Source organism: Microcebus murinus, chromosome 15, assembly GCF_040939455.1.
Source record: "Microcebus murinus isolate Inina chromosome 15, M.murinus_Inina_mat1.0, whole genome shotgun sequence".
In the NCBI taxonomy this organism is placed as follows: Eukaryota; Metazoa; Chordata; class Mammalia; order Primates; family Cheirogaleidae; genus Microcebus; species Microcebus murinus.
The window spans coordinates 62,308,409-62,330,399 of NC_134118.1; the positions used below are offsets into that span (position 1 = coordinate 62,308,409).

The window sequence follows — 21,991 nt, forward strand, 5'->3', positions numbered from 1 at the left end:
AAAATAACCATTAAGTATGAAGTTTGCTATAGGTTTTTCTTCCTAATTACCCATTATCAGATAAGAGTTGTTCTCTTATCTTTCCAGTTTACTAGGAATTTCTTTTTATGAATGGGTATTTTTTCAAAGATTTTTTTCCTCCATCTACTGAGATAATTGTATGGTCATTTCCTTTACATCATTTGTTGCATTGGTTAATTTTCATGTGGTAAACCAAGCTTGCATTTCTGAAATAAATTTAATTTGGATGGTATGTGTTATCCATTTCATATATTACTGATTCGTCTATGTTCAAGGATGATGGTGATCTATAGTTTATTTTTTCTTGATTCCCAGTTACTTTATTGTAATCCCTCCCTTTTTTTTTTTTTTTTTTTTTTTTTTTTTTTTTGAGACAGAGTCTTGCTTTGTTGCCTAGGCTAGAGTGAGTGCCGTGGCGTCAGCCTAGCTCACAGCAACCTCAAACTCCTGGGCTCAAGCGATCCTTCTGTCTCAGCCTCCCAAGTAGCTGGGACTACAGGCATGAGCCACCATGCCCGGCTAATTTTTTCTATATATATTAGTTGGCCAATTAGTTTCTTTCTATTTATAGTAGAGACGAGGTCTCGCTCTTGCTCAGGCTGGTTTCGAACTCCCGACCTCGAGCGATCCGCCCGCCTCGGCCTCCCAGAGAGCTAGGATTACAGGCGTGAGCCACCGCGCCCGGCCCCTCCCTTTTTTTTTGTAATGACTTTATTAGGTTTTGTATCAAGGTTATGGTAGATATACAAAATGACTATTATCTTGAAGAACTCTTTTATATTGCTGTTGTTGGTACAACTTTTTCCTTAAATATTTGGAAGCATTAACCAGTGAAGTCATCAGGACTTGGAGTTCTCCTTGTGGGGATGCTTTTAATAATAGGTTTAAGTCTTATAATAGATATAACTCTTTTCAATTTTTCTATTTCTGCTTTGGTAATAAGTGAACTTTTTCTAAAAGTTTTAACATTTCATCTAAATTATCAAATCAAGTTATTCATAGTATACTGATTATCCTTTTTAGTTTTTGTTTTTTTTTGAGATAGAGTCTCACACAAGGTTCATTCCTGTTGTAGCATGTGTCAGAATTTCATTTCTTTTTAAGGCTGACTAATATTCCATTGTATTTATATACCACATTTGTTTATCCATTCATTTGTTGTTGGATGTTTGAGTTGTTTCCACCTTTGGCTATTGTCAGTAACGTTGCTATGAACATTGGTGTACAATCCCACAAGTTTTGATGTGATGTATTTTCATCATAATCATAATTAAAATATTTTATAATCTCTATTATGATATTTTTTCTTGAACTCAAAGATGGCTTAGAACTGTCTTGCTTGGTTTTCATATATTTGTGGATTTTATGTTTATCTTTTTGTTGCTTATTTCTAGTTTAATTCAACCTAGTCAGAGAACATACTGAATGATTGCAGCCCTTGGAAATGTGGTAAGACGTGGTTCACGTTTCAACGTATGGTCTATTTCTATAAATATTCCATGTGTACTTGAAAAGATTGTGTCTACTGCAGTTTTTAGATACAGCATTCCACATGTGTCAGTTACATCTAGTGTGACACTTGTATTGTTTATAATGTGTCTGCTTGTTCTGTCATTAACTATGAAAAATCTGTTAGTGTCATGGAGCTGTGGCCATCCACAAGAGGCATGGATATGGTGATCATTCTCGTTTCCACCCTCTAACATGTTTCATTGTATAGAAAAGGAAGTCAACAAAAGGGGAATTATCAACATGAAAGCAAGGCTCTAGGGTCATGTTTGTTTTGTCACTCTGTGATAACGAAAACCACTAATTCTAGTCTCAACACACAGACGTCTATACGCAATGGTCCCCTCTCCTGACAAGCAGAAATATGTCTGAAAATAACTTATTATACATTCATATTATATATATGTGTGTATATGTAGATAACAATTATATGTCTAAGTTTATATATATAAAGCTTCGTTTTGGATTAATAAAATTAGACTGATCACATATAATCATCTCATAGAAAAGACATTATGGTGATTTGTGATCTGAGAATATAAAAAATGAGTCTAAGGACTTAAATCATTACAAAGGAAAACAGTGGAGGGAGGGACACAGGAAACATAAACCGAGAGCCCTGCTCTGTTTGCTGACCATGTCAGATGGGGATAGATGCTCTGAAGAAAAGCAAAGCAGGGCAGGTGGACAGAGTGGGAGGGGAGGGAGGGCCCTGAGAAGGCTTCACTGCAGAGGCGACATCTGAGGCTGCAAAGCCCCCTCCAGCACAGGAACACGTCAAAGCCAACGATAAAGACGACGTCATACGCAATAGATGTTAATTATGTTTATGCTCAGCTCTAAAAACCAGTAAGTGTGGAGTACTTTTACATGGGCTGTCTGTGTTTGAAAATGAAAACCATAATAGTAAAAGAAAATTGGCTTGGGAGAATTAGCCACTGACATTTCTCAAAGAGGTTCATGACAAAAGCACTTTTTAAAAAAGGTATGAGAAAGTCAGCATAATGATCAGAACAATCCGAATCTTACTCAGTCTGATGTATTGTCTCAAATATAAGTTTATTGTTTTTAAAGAGCGGAGTAACATCTATTAGTGAATAGGATTTTGATGGAATTACTAATAGAATGAGATTAAAAAGTAGGTCAAGGTACAAATGGCATATTCATAGATAATATGCTCTTATATGTTAACTAGTATGTGAATACAGGCACACACTGTTATGTTTGTGTATCACTGATAAAATGATGAGTCATAAATACATGTTAAGGTCTTCTGAGCAAAGCTCTAACATTCTTTAGAACCTTGGGAATGCTTCCAGTAAACAAGTGCGGTGAGTTTTCATGTCATTCTCTTTACAAGGCAAAGTGTTCAAAATCAAGTAATTTATTTGCTCATATTTCCCTCAGTCTAACACCTCCACTGCCAGACAAACAGATAAATAGAATAATACTTGTTCACCCATTTTTCAAGTGATAAATAGTGTTCTGAGGCTTTGAATGCTCCAGTAAGTGCTGTAGTTCTGGTGAAGTAATTTCAAGATGCCACTTGGAATCTCTTCCTTGAAGCCAAAGTTGTCCTCTGAAAAGATTTAGGCAGATATTGTGAACCTGAAACATCAACCAAAAAGTGATTTTTAGTAAAACCTTACAAATTCAACAACCTCTTGAAAGGACTGTTTTATATCTTCCATGAAGATATTTTTAATTAAAAAGAAATAATTTATTTTAATGTCACTTTTGCATGAGACAGAAAATAGTTACATGCAAAAACTGTCATTTGGAGTCCTGAGCAAAAGGAAGGGTGGCCCTCCCCAAATCAAGCCTAGGTGCTGGCCGTGAGTTCTCCCAGAGGTGGGGGGTTTGCCAGAAACTTCTATGCAGAGCTCAGTCCTTAAGGCCCAGGACACTGGGTCGTGAGCTCTGGCAGCTCTACTACTCCCTGGAGGCAGAGGTAACGCCAGTGATTTAAGAGATCTTTCCCACTATGGGGTACCCTCTCAGTTTTTTCATTTTTTTATTTTCTACCACAGAACAAATGAAAAGTTGGTAAGTTAATAGCTCCCAGTAAGGTTATTTCTGACCTTGAAGCAAAGGTAACACGGAGGTCATGTGCCTGCTTATCAGAGAAAAACAAAATAAATCCTCAGAAATATAGGAACATCTCCCTTATAGAGCCTTGGTTACCTCTACGGAAATACAAAAGGCCTCTGACCAGCAGTGATAATAGCTGTCTCAAAGTTACTGATAAGAGAACACATGCTGACTTAAAATTTAGGGAAAGATTGCATGCAGATTTAGAACAAATTCAGAACCTGGTTCGCTGCTCCAACCTGTACCTAGCTCTGCGTGCCCAAACTACTAATTAGACATCTCCAAAACTGAGCCCATCAAAATTCCTCAAGTTCCCTCTTTGAGCATCACCAACTACCGGCCATCCACGGAGTCACATCTATCAGGCCTCCACTTCCTTCTCACTCACGGCCCACCTGAGGGTCACCTCCTTGAGGAGGCCTCTGACCTCTTTACCCTCCTGCATGGTGAGCTAGGTGGTCCTTGAGGCACACACCAAAACATTGGTTCTGAATCCCAGCCTTTAACACTAAACTTGGCTCACTCTCAGAATGAGCACTTGACACATCATTATTGATTAATAATAAACTTGGCTGCCTACTTTCCCCTAACCTTTACAGCTATGGTAAAAGCAACACCTCATCATGTAGCAGGACTGCCTTTTAGAGGAAGAACTGCTGTGATGAGAATGACAGGTCAGTCAGTGTTACACAATGCTTACGTTCTACTAAACTTAGTTTTAGAATTATGATATGTTCAAAATTTCCCTTAAAATAAACTGTCCTTGACATTTCCGATTATCTATAATACAAATGGTTCATAATTTCTGAGCAATGTATGCCTGGCATCTAGCTGGGTTCTTTACATAGATTTCTAATAATTATTTTATCTACCCTGCCTGTTATAAAAGAAAAAAAAAATGGAGGCCCAGAGAGGTTGGGACATTCCTTAGGTTGCACAGCTAGTAGGTGGCAGAGCTGTGATAAAAATTTGACATCAGATTCCAAAGTAGCACACCTCATGTTGATGCTATTCTGCCTCCCTCAAAAAAAAAAAAAAAAAGTTGGTAACAGTTTTGAAAGTTAAAACATCACTGGCCTGGATTCGAACTAGAACTTTATTCTTCAAATAATATACTAGGCTGAGAATATGTATTCATCTGTAAAACTCTATGTTATAAAATAATTGGCAAATTTGTATTAACTTTCTCTAGCATTTTTATTATCAGATCTTTAAAGAGAATCTAAGATTAGGGTTTCATTTAGAAGAAAAGCATGAAAACTCTATAGCAGAGAGAGATGGTGACTTCTCCTAAGACAACACTTTCCTGTTTTTATTTTTTATTTTTTTGAGAGTGAGGGCCCCAGTTAATTAAGAGCATCTTAGACAGTTCACCCTTCCTGATCCAGCAGCAGGTTAGTGCCTGTCTGTGCAGGTCTGCTCTTTGATAGAAGTTTCTGAGGTCAGGACATAGACCAACGAACAGTTGCTATCTCCTCCTACACGGTCAAAATAAGCTTATCAAGGTAGATAATCTTCCATTTCACTTTTTGAAACTTGAAATCTCACGTGTTACATCATTTTATTTATGTGTGAACAAAAGCTGACCTGGCAAAATACTTTGACCTGTCCCTGTGTGACCAGCAAATTCCACTGGCGTCAATGAGCCTTTTCGAGGTGTAGCTGACTGTTGGGAGGAAAACAAAACGAGGAGTGAGTTTTATTTTTTTAGAATATTTTTAAAAAATCAAAGTTACGGTTAACAGAGAACCTACCCGGAACGTGTGGGTCGTGTTGGGCCTTGAAAGCTGTTCCAGGGTTACAGTTCTTTCTCGAAGAGGTGACAGTTCTATACTGCTAGGCATTGCACTGAACACACGGCTTGGTGGATGCCTTCCTCTGCACTAAATGAAGGACAATACGTTCTTGTTTAAAATAAATGCAATCCTTAAAAAGACAAAAGAAAACCTACATCTCCCTCAATCATTCACTCGTTTGAAAATTGTTATTTAGATATTGCTACGTATCAGGTCTACTAAGCATAAACATCTGTTGAAATATATTTTAATTATGTAACAGCATTGTTAAACCCAATAAAATGGTAGTGTCCTAATAGGTAAATATGGATCAAGAGCCATAAGCATATACGATTATTAATATTAAATTGTAATAGAAACATAATTCTGCATTTGTGAAGCATCAGACTTTTTAATGTGATGTTTGCCTTCTTTTATTATTTCATTCTAAGGTTAAACACTAAAGCTCTGCAACTCTTGTCTTCTAGAAATGGGTTTCATTGCTATGCTCAAGGTGGAACAAACCTCAGTGGGTTTTTTTCTCTCTACACCTTTATGTTCCCACAACTGGGGTCCTTCTGTGTTTTGTAAAATAGAGATAAGTTACTCACATCAGAGTGAAATGAGGGGTCATTGTAATCTGGGGGCAACCTGGTTATATACACTGCTAGCAGCATACCTTCCCCAAACCTTTTGCAATTGCAGGCTGAATTGAGCACAGAAGTTATCACCTCTATATTGCAATAAACATGGCAAGGTTAGCTGTAAAAATGAGGTCTGATAAAAATGACTAGGGTAATAATTTACTAAGCTCTTAATTTCATGCCAGGCATTACTTAACATATAAGAGTTCACTTAATCCTTACACAAATTTTTTGGGGGTAGGAATCATTATTCCCCTTTTATAGGGGAGCTTCCCTAAGGCTCAGAGAGATTACAGTGACTTGTACCAAATCATATAGAAAATTTTAGCAGGACCCAAATACGGACCTCCCTGTCTCCCGACCTGACCTAACCTCATGCTCTTTTCTTTGCTATACCATCCTATCAGATATTTCTTTGATACCTGGACTTTCTGATTAAGTTCATGTCATGTTTTTATTTCACAAAATGGTGAAGGAACCCTTTCACTCTCCATAAATTCTCACAAGCCACTTACTTTCTGCAAGCAGATTATGGAGACATTTTAAAGATAGCCAATCAGATCATTCTCATATGTTATTGATTTCGCTTGGAAGTGCCAAGATTATTTTTGCTCCTTTGTTTTCCAACAGACTATCTAAGTGGTGCACTTAAGTATCATGGAATGTGTCTTACAGAAACAGGGCGGGATCCAGGAACTGCTGTGTTCTGCTCCCCGGTGTCTGAGCCTATCGGGGGTAACCTGCCGCGTGAGGTTTGAGCTGGTGGGCAAGACGTGTGTTCTATGCCAGTTTGCCTGTAAACACAACAACATGTCACTGAACACCCAGATGCACAGAGAGGGGGACAGATCCTACCAAGAAGCTCCCAATCTGAGCTATTCCTCACAATCCGCCTTCCAAAAAGAACACTCCAGTACAACAAGCTAAGTTTCAGGAAGACAAACCAGCAGTGGGACCACAGCTCCAGCCCTGCTCTCCTTGTCTGGCAGCAACTGGCAGCCTGGGTGGGCTGAGTGCTCAGCTCTGCTAGGAACTGTGCAGAGCTCAGAAAGAATCAAAGATCTATTTAATAGCTCCTCCTCTTAGGAGCTCACAAGTTGTTGAAAAAAAGATGAAAATTCAAGTAATTAGGGAACGAGGCAGCACAGCATATAATAAAGGGCTGTGACATATGATTCTGAATATAAGTACTGTAAAAATTCAGGGAATAGAGCAATTAATGAAGGATACGATTAATTATAAATGTACAGGTCCTGGATCAGGAAAACTACAAAAAAATCCTAAAAAGGAGATATGAAAATAGAGGCAAAAAAAATGTTCTTTAACGGGAAAACTAAATATTGTGAAGATCTCAGTTTTTCCTACATTTTTAATAGATTCAGTTCTACGAAGTCCAATGTGATACTTTTTTTGTTAATTTGACAAACTGATTGTAAAGTTGATCTGTCAGGAAGGGTGAGTAAATTTTAATAAGTGAGGAATAATGATAGGAGACTATCCCTACCAGATATTAATCTTTAAAAATTAAGTTGGTTCTTACACAAGAATAGAGACAGACTCTAATTCATTTATTCATTGATGATAAAGTTATGAAAGATGTAATATGATAATTTTTGACCCATAAAACTGTCAAGCTTTAAAATATACATAGTGGCCAAAGTTTAGTGGCTACAGGGAAAGAGACAGTCTCAGGTATTGCCAGTGGGACTCCAAATTGGTACAACCATTCTGGGAAGCACTCTAGAAAAATATTTTAAGAACCTTAAAACTATCTGTAACCTTTGACCTGGTAAGTTTACTTCTAGGATTCCACCACTAGGAAACAATTTAAAGATGTCCTTATTAAGATTTATATAAAATGATGTTCACTGAACATTACAATGAAAATACAGAAAAAAAACTGAAAAGTTTCAGTAATACAGAAAAACTTAATAAATTATCATACACCCACAACTTTTTTTTTTTTTTTGAGACAGAGTCTTGCTGTGGGCTAGAGAGCAGTGATGTCATCATAACTTAACTGCAGCCTTGAACTCCAGGGCTCAAATATCCCCCTGCCTGAGCTTTCCGAGTAGCTGGAACTACACCACACTCAGCTAATTTTTTCTACTTTTTTGGTAGAGATGGGGTCTCGCTCTTGCTCAGGCTGGTCTCCAATTCCTGAGCTCAAGGGATCCTCTCACCTCAGCCTCCCAGAATGCTAGGATTACAGGTGTGAGCCACCGCGCCCAGCCTCACATGATTATTTTGTAGTCATTAACAGTATTTGATAACATGAAAAAAAGGAATGATATAACATGAAGTGAAAAAAGCATATGAAAGAGTTCTACATGATACAATAGTAGGATAAACCTAGTGTTAGAAAAAAAGACAATGGAAAGAAAAGAAAAAATATAATCCTGGATAAAATCAATAGGAAATTTACCAACAGCTGTCATTTCTTCATTTGTAAGTGATGGACATACAGGGAATCTTTGATTTCTCCTCCTATTTGTGGTATTGTCCTGATGTTCCATGGTGTACTTATAGCATTTTGATAACTAAGGGAAAAATGTTGTTTCAATAAAAGTGAAACCCAAAGCATGAACAAAATCATGGAAATAAGGAGACACATAGTGGGTGTGTTCATGGGTCAGAGGGAAGATAAGGCATCCCAAATGCAGAGAAGCCGTGGGAAATAGGTGTGCACAATCAAAGAGGATGGTCATATCCTCCTCAATGGGGCAAATGTTGGTTCCTCCGGGGGGAAAAAGCCTTACTCTTCTGTATAAAGCACAGTTATACACACAGATAAACAGTCTATCTGTGGCAGTAAGATTCCATGGGTGGGGAGCAATGAGGAAAAATATTCTAAAAGGGCTTGTTAGTATGGCAATAATGAAAAAAGAAAAAGCTGAAAAACACTGGTCTACAGAGAGCAAGGGCTAGAACCTGGGGGGAACATATAACTGGAGCCATCTACATTTATTTCAATTAGGAAACAGAAATGGTTGTTGATGAAAGTCCAATAGTGGAGCCCAGGTGGGGAGGAAGGAAGAGGAGAGAGCTGGTGACCTGGGCCCAGGGCCAAGAAGGTGTGCAAGGTGGATAAGAGAGAGGGATCCCCAAAGAACTAACAGAAGAGACCCAAATACAGCTGAAAATAGTCCCAAATGGTGAAAGAAACACAGAAGGCTGAGGGTGGTGCTAGAATGCATCTTGAAAAAGTTCTGTCACCAGGTAAGTGTTGGCAGCTACTCACTCCTCCAACTCCTGCAGGGTGACCCGAGCTCAGCCCCTCCAATAACCCCCACCCTTGCTTTGGACAGTCTATGGCACGGTGGCCCAGCGGTGGCCTCCAAAGCCAGACAGCACTGTACGTATGCCCGGCTCTGCCACTCCCTGGGGGGATGATCTCTGGCAAGTTATTCACCTTCTTTTAGCCTGTGTCTTCATTTTAGGTTTGGAATAATATGAGTACAGACTCAAAAGGTTTGTGGTGGGGAATAAATAAGATAATAAATATAATTCATTTACCTGGTGCTGCAAAGAGAGAAAGCAACCCATAAACACTAGCTGTTATTATTAACATAAGTATTGCCTGACACTTAAGTTAACTGGAAAGCTCCTTTGGAACCCTAAGATCAAGGAAGAGACAAGTATCTTTCTAACTAGGCAATAATTTGATGTGACTCCCTAAGACCAAAAGCTTTTCTGAAACTCCTATGTAGAGTGAAACACACTGTTAAAGATAAGTAAAAACTGACAGGTATATATGTATGTATATATATCCCTATTATTTTTATAGCATTTTATATACATTATTTTATTTAAACCTCCTCATAAAGAAGCATTAATTATGTAATTTAAAAGCATTAATTAATTCTTGGTTTTACAGATGAGGCCACTGAAACCCACCCAAGATCACCTCACCGTCAGTTTCATTTCGCCTAGCTGCCTATGCTAGTTACACGGACTGACTTGTGTTCTAGTACACAAAACCACCTGAACAAAATTAATCTTAAATATTTAAAGTAATGAACTCATTAGAGAAGTGTCCACGTAAGATTTGACAGAGGTTGCTCTGTCTGGAATAATTGATATACCCAGTTCGACAAGCGTCTCTGTCCTATGTGACTTCTACACCACGACAGAAACAAGACTTACAGTTTTGTTCCCCTGAGAACTTCATCACTGTACATATTGGGGGTTTTTATTCTCAGCGCATCTGAAGCAAGAGAAGGCAGCCTCCTGTGCACCGGCGTTTTCTTTGCCGAAGTCTGCAGTCCCCGAGTGTCCGAGAGGCGTCCCAGCAGGGGCCTGGCGGAGGAGAGAGTGCTGGCCCCTCCTCCGCCCAGCGCCTTCTCCTCCTGCTGCTCACTCCTGGGGTAGGAAACCAGCGGGTTACTCCAGTGTACGTGCCATGAGAACAGGGAACGCACCGTGTGTGCTTTCCTGGGCACTGTCTAGAGCCGCGCGCGGCACACAGAACATACTCCTAAGTATGTGGAATGAACCCACAGACTATCATTTCCATTTCTATTTCAATGAAGAATCATCCACAGGGGAAAAAAGACCTAAGTTCTTCATTTTTAGTAATCAAATAGTAAAGATTAAGAATCTCACGGCTACACCCCCCTTTCCTCCTTTCTCCCAACCTAATATACAATAGCAATTGTTTCCTGGTCGATATTGGAAGATTCTGTCTGTGTTCTGGCACACTGGTTGCATCACCCCTGCGATGTGCTCCGGCACCTTGGAGCCTGGGATCAAATGGGGTCTTCATTAGCTCATGTCTTTGGTGCTCGACTGTTTCCAACCCAAGGCAAGAGGCTGGGAAATTATCTGTCATACGTACTGTGTTTTGTCTGCAAAATAGGCAGGTCTCTGCTGAAGTGGTTTTGCCTGAATTGTCATCACGCCGTTCAAATCACTATAAAAATTGTTAGAGAAGCGATGAATCTGAGAAAAGTAAAATAAATAAATAAATAAAATAAAATTAAAAGATATCCAGTGCCATTCCAATCCCTGATGCTTTTCAGGAATCAGCAGGAAGCAAACGGCACACTCCAACCGGCTAGTACGAGGAAAGGTTAATGAAGGGACTATATGATATAAAGATGTGGGATGATACATTAACGAGGAATTGCTTGTGAGAGTGGGGACACTTAGCACACTAGACCTGATGCAGAAGAAGTGAAGGAGAGGCTCCCGGACCCTGGAGAGAATAGCTGCACAGAGAGGGATGCCACTAACCCGCTGTGGCCGGACTGGCAGCCAGAGGACAGCAGGGTGGGGCCTCACCCTCCTCCCCATCCTCTGAGCTCCCGGGAACAGGAGGCAGGGAGCTGACCTGCTCTATGTGTACCTAACCTCTGGGCCCTCCAGGGTGCGGAAGGCAGAGAGGATGAGGACCAGAGAGGGAAAGGCCGCAGGGCTCCTAGTTCTGTTGCAGAGTCCGAGAGACAGGCTAGGGGAAAACCGGAGCATGAGATCCCAAAGGCTTCCTTCTGAATCCCAGTTCTAATGGCTTCCTGGCTGGCAGCCTTGGACAGATTACTTTGCTCTGAAAGCTTTAGTTCCCTCATCTTTAAGTTGGGGAATAATGATACCTACTTCATATAGCTATGGTAAGAATTAAATTAGACAACATTTGTGTAAGCATGAAGTAAGGGCTAAATAATCATTAATTCACTCTTCTGTTTCACCATATGACCAACAAGGACTTAACATAATATTTAGATTCAGGTGAACAGGATTTATGAGACTAGAATTCTATTCTAGTTCAAGAATAGATGTAGCAACCACAATCACATCTTCTTTATATTGAATATATGTGAATAGAAATTTTAGAGGCATAAATTAAGGCCAATTATAATCACCACTAGAATGCTTTGATTACTTCAAAATAGGCTCTATTTTTATTTTTTCTTTTAACTTTGCTGTCAATTCATTTTCTTTTAACATTTATCCAAATAGAGAAGTTACCAAAACAACAAAATCTGTATTTTAAAAAGGTCCTTACCTTATGAAAGTTCCATATTTCTCAGGCCTATGTATTTTGCCGGATATTTAAAGGTTCTTTTCTATATTGTCAACTGTTCATTTTATGAGATTCATACTGCCTGTTAAGCAGTATGAACTGAACTTGTCAGAGCAGTTTAAAGAGACCAAATAATACAATAAGCAGATAGCAATTCCAAAAAATTCTTTTGAATAGAAAAAGCAACAACTACTTTTTGTAAAGCCCTTACTCTACAGAGTAAAATACGCCTATTAGATACTCTGTTTTATGCACTGCTCCCTGAACCACAGATCCTATTTACGCCTCTGTCCTTTCAGTATAACGAGCATATTCAATTTAGTTGCTCCTGTTCTAGGTGCATATTTTTGCCTCTGCCTTGAATATCCTCCTTTTTCTTTTTCAGCTTAACAAATCATACCCTATCATTTAGGGCTTAGTTCATGGTTTACCCTACTTTGTGAGAGGTATGATATTTTTTCTCCACACCCCACAGCAATTGATCTAAAGCATATCTAATTATAAAATATTATATGAAATATAATGTATAATTAGCATCTGATTATAATAAAAGGTAAACACCTATTCAGTGGCTACTCTATGCCACACACTGCACTAAATGTTTTATTTCCTTTAATTCTCACAGCTTCTTCCCTCATAGATCCCACAGATTAGGACATTGAAGTTTTGAGAGAAAGGGACTGATTTGAGATCACAGAGTTAATAAATGGTGACATCAGGCTCAAATTGTATGGTCCATACACAAAGCTCAAAATCTCATCTGCTCTAATACAGACTATACTGTCTTTCGAGTGTGTGTGGGTGTGTGTGTGTGTGTGTGCATATGCTTGAGTAGTGTTGTTTGGCATAGTTTGACTCTGTCCACCTACATTGTAAATTGTATGTAGCTCAGGCCCAGGAATTCTGCCTCATCCTTTTTCTCTACTCCTCAACACCAGACAGGTTGCAGGAAACCATCTCCTTAGCACCACCAAAGACCTGCCGTGAACAAGTCCGGCCTTTCCAGCCTCACCTGCTACTAGATCTTTGAATACGAGGATGCAATTCAGGAAAAATGTATTGAGTGCTTAGCATATGCCAGATTCTGTGTCAGGAGATCTCGCATGTTTCTATGATTTTATCCTTATAATCGCTTAGACAACATCGTATTATCTTCATTATACAGATGAGGAAACTAAAGCCTAAAAAAGTTAAATAGCATGTCCAAAATAATACCCCTCATAGGCCTCTTGAGTCCAAATCCCCTGTTCTTGCCACCGTGTCCTGCTGTTCTATTATCCTGTCCCCAAACATGCCCCATTTTTCATCACCGACGACTTTGCTTGGCCTGAAATAGCCCACCCAGAGTTCTCACCCCTAGAAGCCCTACTCATTTCTGCTCAAATTTCACCTCTGATGTAAAAGACCAATCCTCATCCTCTAATCAGAATGAATCATTCTCTCTTCGATTCTCCTACAACATCGCTATTTTTGCACGTCCCTCCCAGAATGTACTACATTTGACCTCGTGTTATAGCTCTTTGTTTCACGAGGTCAGCAACTATGCTTTATTGATCCAATATCTCCTCAAAATACCTTAATTACAAACTCAACAAATGTTGAATGAACCCAATATATACTCACTGATTCTCTTATCACTTTGGCAGAAGAAGAGGAAACTATTTATAACTTTCAAATTGGCTAGAAATGTTAGGGAAAAGCGTTTCTTCCTCTCTCAAAATATGGAAAACAGCTCCACATTTCAATGCACTGTCTGCAAGTCCCTTGCTCCATTAAAGAAGGTGGTGATTCTATTAAATAATCATATTACAGTTTAGTCTTACTGACAAATGATCCAAATACCTTGACACTAGAATTTAATAGAATGGCACTCTTCCCACACTGAAGTCAGAGACGTAAAGACTGAAGATGAGAGAGAGAAGAGTGTAAAAGCACCTACCTGGGGTGGATTAAGATGGGAAGCCAGAGGTATGTTGCGGGTTTCAGAACTTCTGGACGGGGGGACACTTGATACATCAGCGGGCAAACGGGAAAGGAGCACATGTGGAGATTTGTTTTCAGCTACTTTCAATTTTTCTTTCTGCTTTTTTCCTTCTGTGTCAACAGGAGAATTATGAGAAGAATCAGAAGAATTATAAGAAACACTAGATTATCTAACACAAATACCTAAAATTAACTCTTCAAAAATAGTATTTGTTCTTGAGTTACCAGGATTCCATGCTACGGCCACTGGTAACAGAACATGACTATAGAAAGCAGAGACCCCCATGGAGCCATTGGTTGATGGGACTATCCTTTCAGTGGTGTATGTAGGAAAACAGAGATTATAGAATGGGTCAAAGAAGATTCTCAGTATTTTATAAAAGCCCAACTGATCCCTTTGACTGCAAAAAGAACAGAATTTAAATTAACATGATTATTGCTTTATCATACACATTGATTACTTAAAACTAGCCTTTAACGTCCACAGCTGATATATTCTTTTATATTGTATGTATATATATATATATGTATATATATATATATATATTTTAAGGCTAGTCAAGTGGAGCAGTCAGAATGAGAAGGAACAAAGGAATCTGTAACTGGTCATGATCAATTAGTTGTAAACACCACTGTACTCGGACCAACTACAGCTGATATTTCTATGATTTGTTTCTGCTCCATTTTAAGTAGTTTAGAGAACATCTATAAGTTGAAATAAAAATAAAGTGATTATTCAATCGGCTATGCTTACATTTTACTTTATAAATAATGTCATGACCATCTAAAAACAAATATCCCACTATTAGGGATCGGTTAGGTAAGTTGTTTTTTTTTTTTCAAACCACAATAAAACGAGTAACTTCTGGCTTCTTTGTTATGTATTTCTGTGTTTTTTTCCGGGTGCATATGCGCTATTTTCATAGCTCAAAAATAATAACATCCTTTTCGAAGAGATTCAAGATCATTTGTGAATAAAGGTAGAAAGCTCACCTTTCTTCTCACCCTAATCATGTTCTAGGTATGGCCAAGCCAGGTGGGAGAGCACAGAGCTGAGGAAGAGGGGTCTTGGTTTTTTTCTTATTAGGCAAAATGCTACAAGTAAGTACCTGTGACTGTAGTTTCCCAGTTTTTTCTAATCAGCTCTTCCAAAATTTCTACCACATTTTCCCAGACATGATCAAACACTTCTGCTGCCACTGCATCTTTGATACAGTCGTGAGGAGACACAGGAGGGAGTCCGTGTTTCTGCCATTTCTGGCCGTGGTGAGCTGGCTTTTGTTCAAGACACTCATCATCACTGAGGATAAAAACCCATTCTAATTACTAAAACTTTCAATGGCTAGAGTTAAAATAATCCTATCTATCATGCATGCATATGTGTATGTAAATTTATACATATATTGATAACATTCGTTCTTTTTTAAGTAGCACATTGGTTTTAGGGAGAGTGGCTTTTTTTTTATGAGACAGGATCTCACTCTGTTGCCCTGGGTAGATTGTAGTGGTGTCATCATAGTTCACTGCAACCTCAAACACCAGAGATAGAGCGATCCTCCTGCCTGGTCCTCCTGCCTCAGCCTCCCGAGTAGCTGGGACTACCACAACTGGCTGATCTTTCTGTCTTTTTGTAGAGATCGGGGCTTACGCCCTCAAATAATCCTCCTGCCTCAGCTGGAGCTACTACGCCTGGCTGGTTTATTTTTTAATATATACAATTTCTACTTATCAATTATACCTTAATAAAACTGGGGGGAAAAACAAAACAAACCAAAAATACCCTAACTCCTAGTTTCATTGATCTGTCCTGTGGTTTTTTTCTCATCTCTATTTCATTTATTTCTGCTCTGATCTTTGTTACTTCCTTTCTTCTACTAACTCTGGGCTTGGTTTGTTCTTCTTTTTCTCCTTCCTTCAGATGCAAACTTAAACATTGTTTATTTGAGATCTTTCTTGTTTCTTACTGTAGGCATTTAATGCTATGAACTCCCCTCTTAGATCTGCTTTTCTGTGTCCCATAGTTTGGGGTCTGGATTATCAAGTTTCCATTTTCATTTGTCTCAAGATTTTTTTATTTCCCTTTTGATTTCTTCTTTGACTTTCTGGTTGTTCAGTATGTTGTTTAATTTATACATATGAGCCAGTTTTCCAGTTTTCTTTCTGTTATTGATTTCTAGTTTCATACTACTGTGGTCAGAAAAGATGCTTGATATGATTTAAATCTCCTTAAATTTGTTAAACTTGTTTCAACAGTGTTTTTTTTAATGTACCAATTTTTGATCACGAGGCACATTTTTATTATATAATATTTGTATGATATTTGTATTTTCTTAAAAATAAAATATGTATTTAGTGCGGAGACTAGAATTTCCCCTTTATCCTTTTGGGCAGCTACGTACAGAATACCTGGAGCCGCTGACAATGAGAGCCACTAGCAGCCTTGCCTACTTTCACTGCATGCAGGACATAATTCTTGTTTTCTGCCTGTACCGTGTCGTCAAGAAGAAAGGGACACACTGCTCTTACATATACATTCCCTGCTAGGAATCTAAAAACTTTGGGGAGTACATCACTTCCAAAAGAATAGAAATCTTTCAGATAAGTAAACAACATACAAAACACTAAATAAGCATATAATAAAAAATAAATTGTCAAATAAATTAATATTATACTATGAAGTCAATGTCAAATAAAATTCTATTTACTCTTCTTTTCTATCAAAAGCAAAATACTCTTCAATCTTTCCATCTGTGTCGTAAACCTCTTCTTCCAAGAATGGACATGCCGTTAGGTCAGAGACTCCTGGGCCATCAAGGCCTGGCAGGGCAGAGGCTGACAGTGTTGCTGGGATTATCTGGGAGCCAGAGATGCACAATCTGTGGGGAAAAAAAACAAAACACATGGGAGTGTGTAGAACATCAAAAATGCAATGCTTGCATAATCATGGCGCATCTTTATATTATCCATAAAGTACAGAATCCCAAATTAAAAAATCATTAAATACTACATTTGACAAAGCTCAATCCTTCAAAACATTTGACCATAGGCATCATTTAAAAATTTTAGGGTCTTCTTCAAAGGCTAATTATACTATGAATTTGTATCATCTTTGGCTACAATGAAAGGATGTCCGAGCACAGTCCCCAATACGTATGAATGGCATAAAGAGACATATCAAAGTCTGTGGGTGAGCAAAAGAAAACAGGATAGTTTTATTTCTTCTGTGGCTACTTCCCGGGAGGCTCAGGATCCATCACAATGTGGCAGTTTTTAATTCTGCCTCCACCTTTCACAGTGCCTTTGGGATGAAAGAAGGTTGACGTTAACTACCTTGTATGTGTGCCAATGTTTATTCCATATATACTTTACATCCATACACACGTATACACATACACACATACATACACGGCTATGCACCTCTCATCCACTTGGAATCAGAAGCATCTTGTGAAAAAAAAGTCTCTGTACCTGCCCTTCACTGAAATCTAAACTTCCAAATTTGGCACAGCCAAGGTTAATGGATGAGATAAACACGAGAAAGTACAACTAACACACAGTTAAACACACTTTCTGGGGAGCCACTTATGGGAACATACTCTCTGACACGGCTGCGATATTCACGGGTGTCAGACAAGGGTTTGCGGCCCACGGGACCGGGCGTGTGGCCCTGGAAGTGCTGGAACCCTTCCTCGGCCGGTGGCACCAGCTGCCTTCCTAGGACTCTGCAAGGTAAAGAAAAAAAAAAAAGAAGCTACTAACATTTCTGATTAGACAAGGGAAAAAGGTTTTAAGATTTTAAAGGTAGGACACAATAACAATTTTGAAGGCACCCGTGTGACGTGAGAAGGAAAGTACAGGCACATGGGAAGCATGGCTCTGAGAGAGCTTGAGAGAGCAGCTAGGCTGCTCTGGCCACTGACTGGGTCTTGAGGCCAAGTTCCCAGGCTCCCTAAGCCACCGATTCCGATTCCAGTAGCTTGTTTTTCATATGCGAGGTAGCGTAATGAGGGTTGCCTGGCAGGGCTGATGAGTGGCTGGGCTACAGCGTGTGCACGTCAGACTCGGGTGCCTCAAGCAACGTTCTCCATAAATGTTCACTAGCATATACACATGAATAACTACAGATAAGTATGTACACTTGGCTTGTGTACCTTACGGTCTTTTGCCACCTTCCCTCCTTCATTTTTATCTTAACTGTGTGAGGTAACGGTGTCAGGAATAAGTCTGAGCTCCTGAGTTTCGGTAGGTGCCTCATCCTGGCAAACTGAGCAGCCGCGATTAATATCTAGTGGGCATGGCACACTCTTTAAGGCAGGGGGCTTATGAAGGATGGAAAAGAAAAAAAAAAAAAAACAGCTACTTAGTCAAGATTTTTTAAAAAGTTATCTAGTCGAGCTAACCAGAAAATCCATCCGAATTTACATGAGTGTTCTAATTTATTGTCCCCAAATATAATCTAGAGGAACTTTCAGGTAACTGGGATAACTTTCTCCTACGTAGACTGGCTGAGTGACTGAAGGAAGAGAAGCTTCTCTTCATACCCAATCTCTAGTCTCCATCACTGACATAAAATGTGATGAATGATCCCCCCACACAAGAAATGGGGTGAGAGGGAAAGATTCATCCATCCAGTTGTTCAGCAAACAATCCCTGCCCACCTGTGTCCCTCGCACTGTTCTCGAGATGAGGGCAGACACGTGCTGCTCAGGTACCACTGAATGTGAAGGTAAAAGATGACTTCTGCCACCCTTGCATTTGCTACACATGTAATGTCTTACTGAGCTACATTTGCTTCTCACAAACTGAAAGGCACTTGAGTATTGGAATGTCTCAGCAGTTCCTCAGACACCAAAGGGAAGGGCGTGATTTCTCAGTACACGACTGCATTCTGGATATGCATTTTGCCCGGGTAAGTGCTTCCAGTCAAATATATGGATTGCCTTTAAACCAAGTCAGGAGTCGGAAGTTAAAAAACCCAGTCCAGAGAATTCTAAGAACAAGATCCCTACCTCAGATGGAGGGACCGTCTTGTCCACTCACGGCATTCATCCTGTAGATTCTGCGTCTGGGGGCTTACTTTCCCTTCAAACAACATTTCCTCGACTTCCCAGAATAACTGCTGCACTTTCTGTGCATTGGCTTTGTCAAATTCCTGAAACAGAAATGCACACTGAGTTGTAACGCTAAACGTCACAGAAACACAGGCTTCGCGATCAATGCTATTTATAAATTTAAAGGGACCCATTATAAAGAATGGGGTGTAACATGGGGAAAAGAATGTGGGCTTTGGCCGGGTGCGGTGGCTCACGCCTGTAATCCTAGCTCTCTGGGAGGCCGAGGCGGGCGGATTGCTCGAGGTCGGGAGTTTGAAACCAGCCTGAGCAAGAGCGAGACCCCGTCTCTACTATAAATAGAAAGAAACTAATTGGCCAACTAATATATATAGAAAAAATTAGCCGGGCATGGTGGCTCATGCCTGTAAGTCCCAGCTACTTGGGAGGCTGAGACAGAAGGATCGCTTGAGCCCAGGAGTTTGAGGTTGCTGTGAGCTAGGCTGACGCCACGGCACTCACTCTAGCCTAGGCAACAAAGCGAGACTCTGTCTCAAAAAAAAAAAAAAAAAAAAAGAATGTGGGCTTTGCAGTCAGACATACCAGTGCTCCAGTTTTTACTTTTCAGATAAAGTATAATGTATCTCATTCTGAGCCTCGGCCTCTGTAATTGTCCAGTAGAGGTAATTTCTACCACGTGAGTTAGAAGATTTTACACAGATACAGTTAAAAGTGTAGATATTCATATTAGCACAGGCATCAATACAGATACACAGACATACACACACCTACATATCTATGCACACACATGCACAGTCATATGTCACACATACAGTTGTGCCTGACACACCCAAGCATATCTGTAAAATACAAACTATTTTTTTCCTGATGATATCACAGAAAATTACATTTGTACAAAGGGCCATTAACCTTCATTTGATTGATGAAGAGAAAAAATTTAAAAATCCTTACTTGTCTTAATAAGTGTGCTTATTAGGGTGAAGCAGAATATTAATTTTTCCTCTGACCTTGAGAGATTCTTGCACTGTGGCTACAGTGAACTGCAGATGAGGAAACCTTTCCGCCTTCCTAGCTAGTCTTGGCTGGGAGATAATACTCCTAGAGCTCTTACAGCCAATAAGGAGAATGGAAACATTATTGTAATCGAAAAAACCACCACTACACAGGTTGGCTCCAGGACAAGAGTCCCAGCCATGTTTTCTAGGAGTATGTGAAGCTGAGATCAAATTCGCAACTCACAGCAGCAAAATACATACTTAGTCTGACATACTTGACCCCAAATGGTTAATCCAGGTTGATTTTCACAGACTACTATTCACTATTTTCTGTGTTAGTTCTTCTCTCAAATTAATAATAAACTAGATTCCCAGATTAAAGGGGAGATGGATTGTTGCTTTTAAAATGCAAAGAAGAAGAAACCTAATAAAAATTGTTGTCTACTGGGAGGGGACTGGGTGTCTGGGGCCTCACTTTCAATTTATCTATCTTTTGCATTTTGTTGCTTTTGCAAATATTTCCCATCAAAAAGTAAATAAGTTTTAAAAAATTAAAAGCAACTGTAAAGGATCTGGAGCATTTTACATTCTATAAATGGAAGTCATAAGACTCTCCCAGGTAATTCCATGAAATTTTGTACTAAAAAAGTTCTAGAATCTGGACAGTATGAAGCAACGGCTCTCAGCCTTGTCACAATGGGCACAGCTGTGAGGAAAGAGGATGTGAGAGAGGGTGGCGGTGAGGGGCGGGAGGGTAGGGAGGGGCAGCTGATTCGAAGTGAGGGAGTCACATGTTTACGTGTCTGAAAAGTCCTCCGAGCCATTCTGAGCTGACTCCCTTCCAGACACCCCTCCCCGATGCCCCTCTGCTACCACTGCTTTGAGAATCAGCGCTGCACAGCTGTGTAGGGAAGGAGATTCAGATGTGCCGGCGGGAGTGTGGAACTGCTTTTAAAGAAAGCAAAGAAAACCAAAAAGAGCACACACAGGAGGTAAAACAGAACACCCAAAGCGCTGGAGCCAGTGGGGCTTCCCAGAAGGCTGTGCCCCAGGACTCTCAGACATGTGAGGGGAGTCCGCAGTTCCTGCCCAAAGCCGGGCCGCACACTGCAAGCTCACCCAGTGACATGCCCACTCTCACGATAGCAAAAGCAAAGTCGACGTTAATAGCTCCCAGCAGGGTTAGGCAGAAAAGGTGAAATATCTGACTTAGGATATTGGGGGGAAATGCTCTCATCATGGGGGCGTTTCACAGCTTCATTCAAGTTCTTCATTGTCCATCAGGGTTTGTCCTGAATTTCCAGCCATAGACACCACACACCCACGTCATGTGGAACTTGCTATCTGGGCAGGGTTGGAGGGTGGAAAAAACAAAACTATCTACAGCTGAGACTGCATTATGAGATTATGATTGATTTTTTATTTTTCTCTCTATTTTGCTATTTTAATATTTTTCCATGTAACATGTAAATGTTTTTATATGTCTGTATAGGTTAATAAGTAATGTTATAATTGGTAAAATAGATATGTTTTTATAATTGGTAAGCAGATTTTTTTGAACGTAAGGAAGCAGTTCTTCACGGTAAATTGTAATTACAAGATTATCCAAAATATTCTGAGACATACATCATCTCTCCAAGAATAAACTGAGCTCCTCTCGGTAGACAAGCCAGGGGTAGAACTCTGTGTGGCAGACCCAGACCAGGAGTTGGGGGCGTCCGTGGGCGTGCGGCTTCCGCTGGACAAGGACGGCGACGGGGACTCGCTGCAGGGATGGACGCAAGCAACAGAAATCACATTTACCGGAAGAGGTTACGCTGGCAAGCGGCCTCACCTCTCTGAGCCCACTTTCTCTTTCTTTTGCTAAATACATTTGTTA

At 39.8% G+C, this 21,991-nt stretch overlaps 1 protein-coding gene across 4 annotated transcripts in view; it reads right to left on the reverse strand.

Annotated features, from left to right (window-relative positions):
* Positions 1-2,898: 2,898 nt before the first annotated feature.
* Positions 2,899-21,991, reverse strand: part of FAM149A (family with sequence similarity 149 member A) — a 46,013-nt gene continuing 26,920 nt past the window's right edge. For 3 of the 4 annotated variants that reach the window (XM_076010654.1, XM_012784879.2, XM_012784878.3), the window contains exons 3-14: positions 21,739-21,877; positions 19,055-19,197; positions 17,642-17,767; positions 16,751-16,921; positions 15,155-15,345; positions 14,002-14,156; positions 10,878-10,981; positions 10,187-10,402; positions 6,714-6,834; positions 5,376-5,504; positions 5,209-5,287; positions 2,899-3,138 (exon numbers count right to left, since the gene is read on the reverse strand). In XM_076010654.1, the coding sequence (XP_075866769.1) occupies positions 3,065-3,138; positions 5,209-5,287; positions 5,376-5,504; positions 6,714-6,834; positions 10,187-10,402; positions 10,878-10,981; positions 14,002-14,156; positions 15,155-15,345; positions 16,751-16,921; positions 17,642-17,767; positions 19,055-19,197; positions 21,739-21,877 (1,648 nt within the window). In that variant the 3' untranslated portion in view covers positions 2,899-3,064. The remainder of the gene's footprint in view (positions 3,139-5,208; positions 5,288-5,375; positions 5,505-6,713; positions 6,835-10,186; positions 10,403-10,877; positions 10,982-14,001; positions 14,157-15,154; positions 15,346-16,750; positions 16,922-17,641; positions 17,768-19,054; positions 19,198-21,738; positions 21,878-21,991) is intronic. The other variant, XM_076010655.1, reaches the window with a different exon arrangement.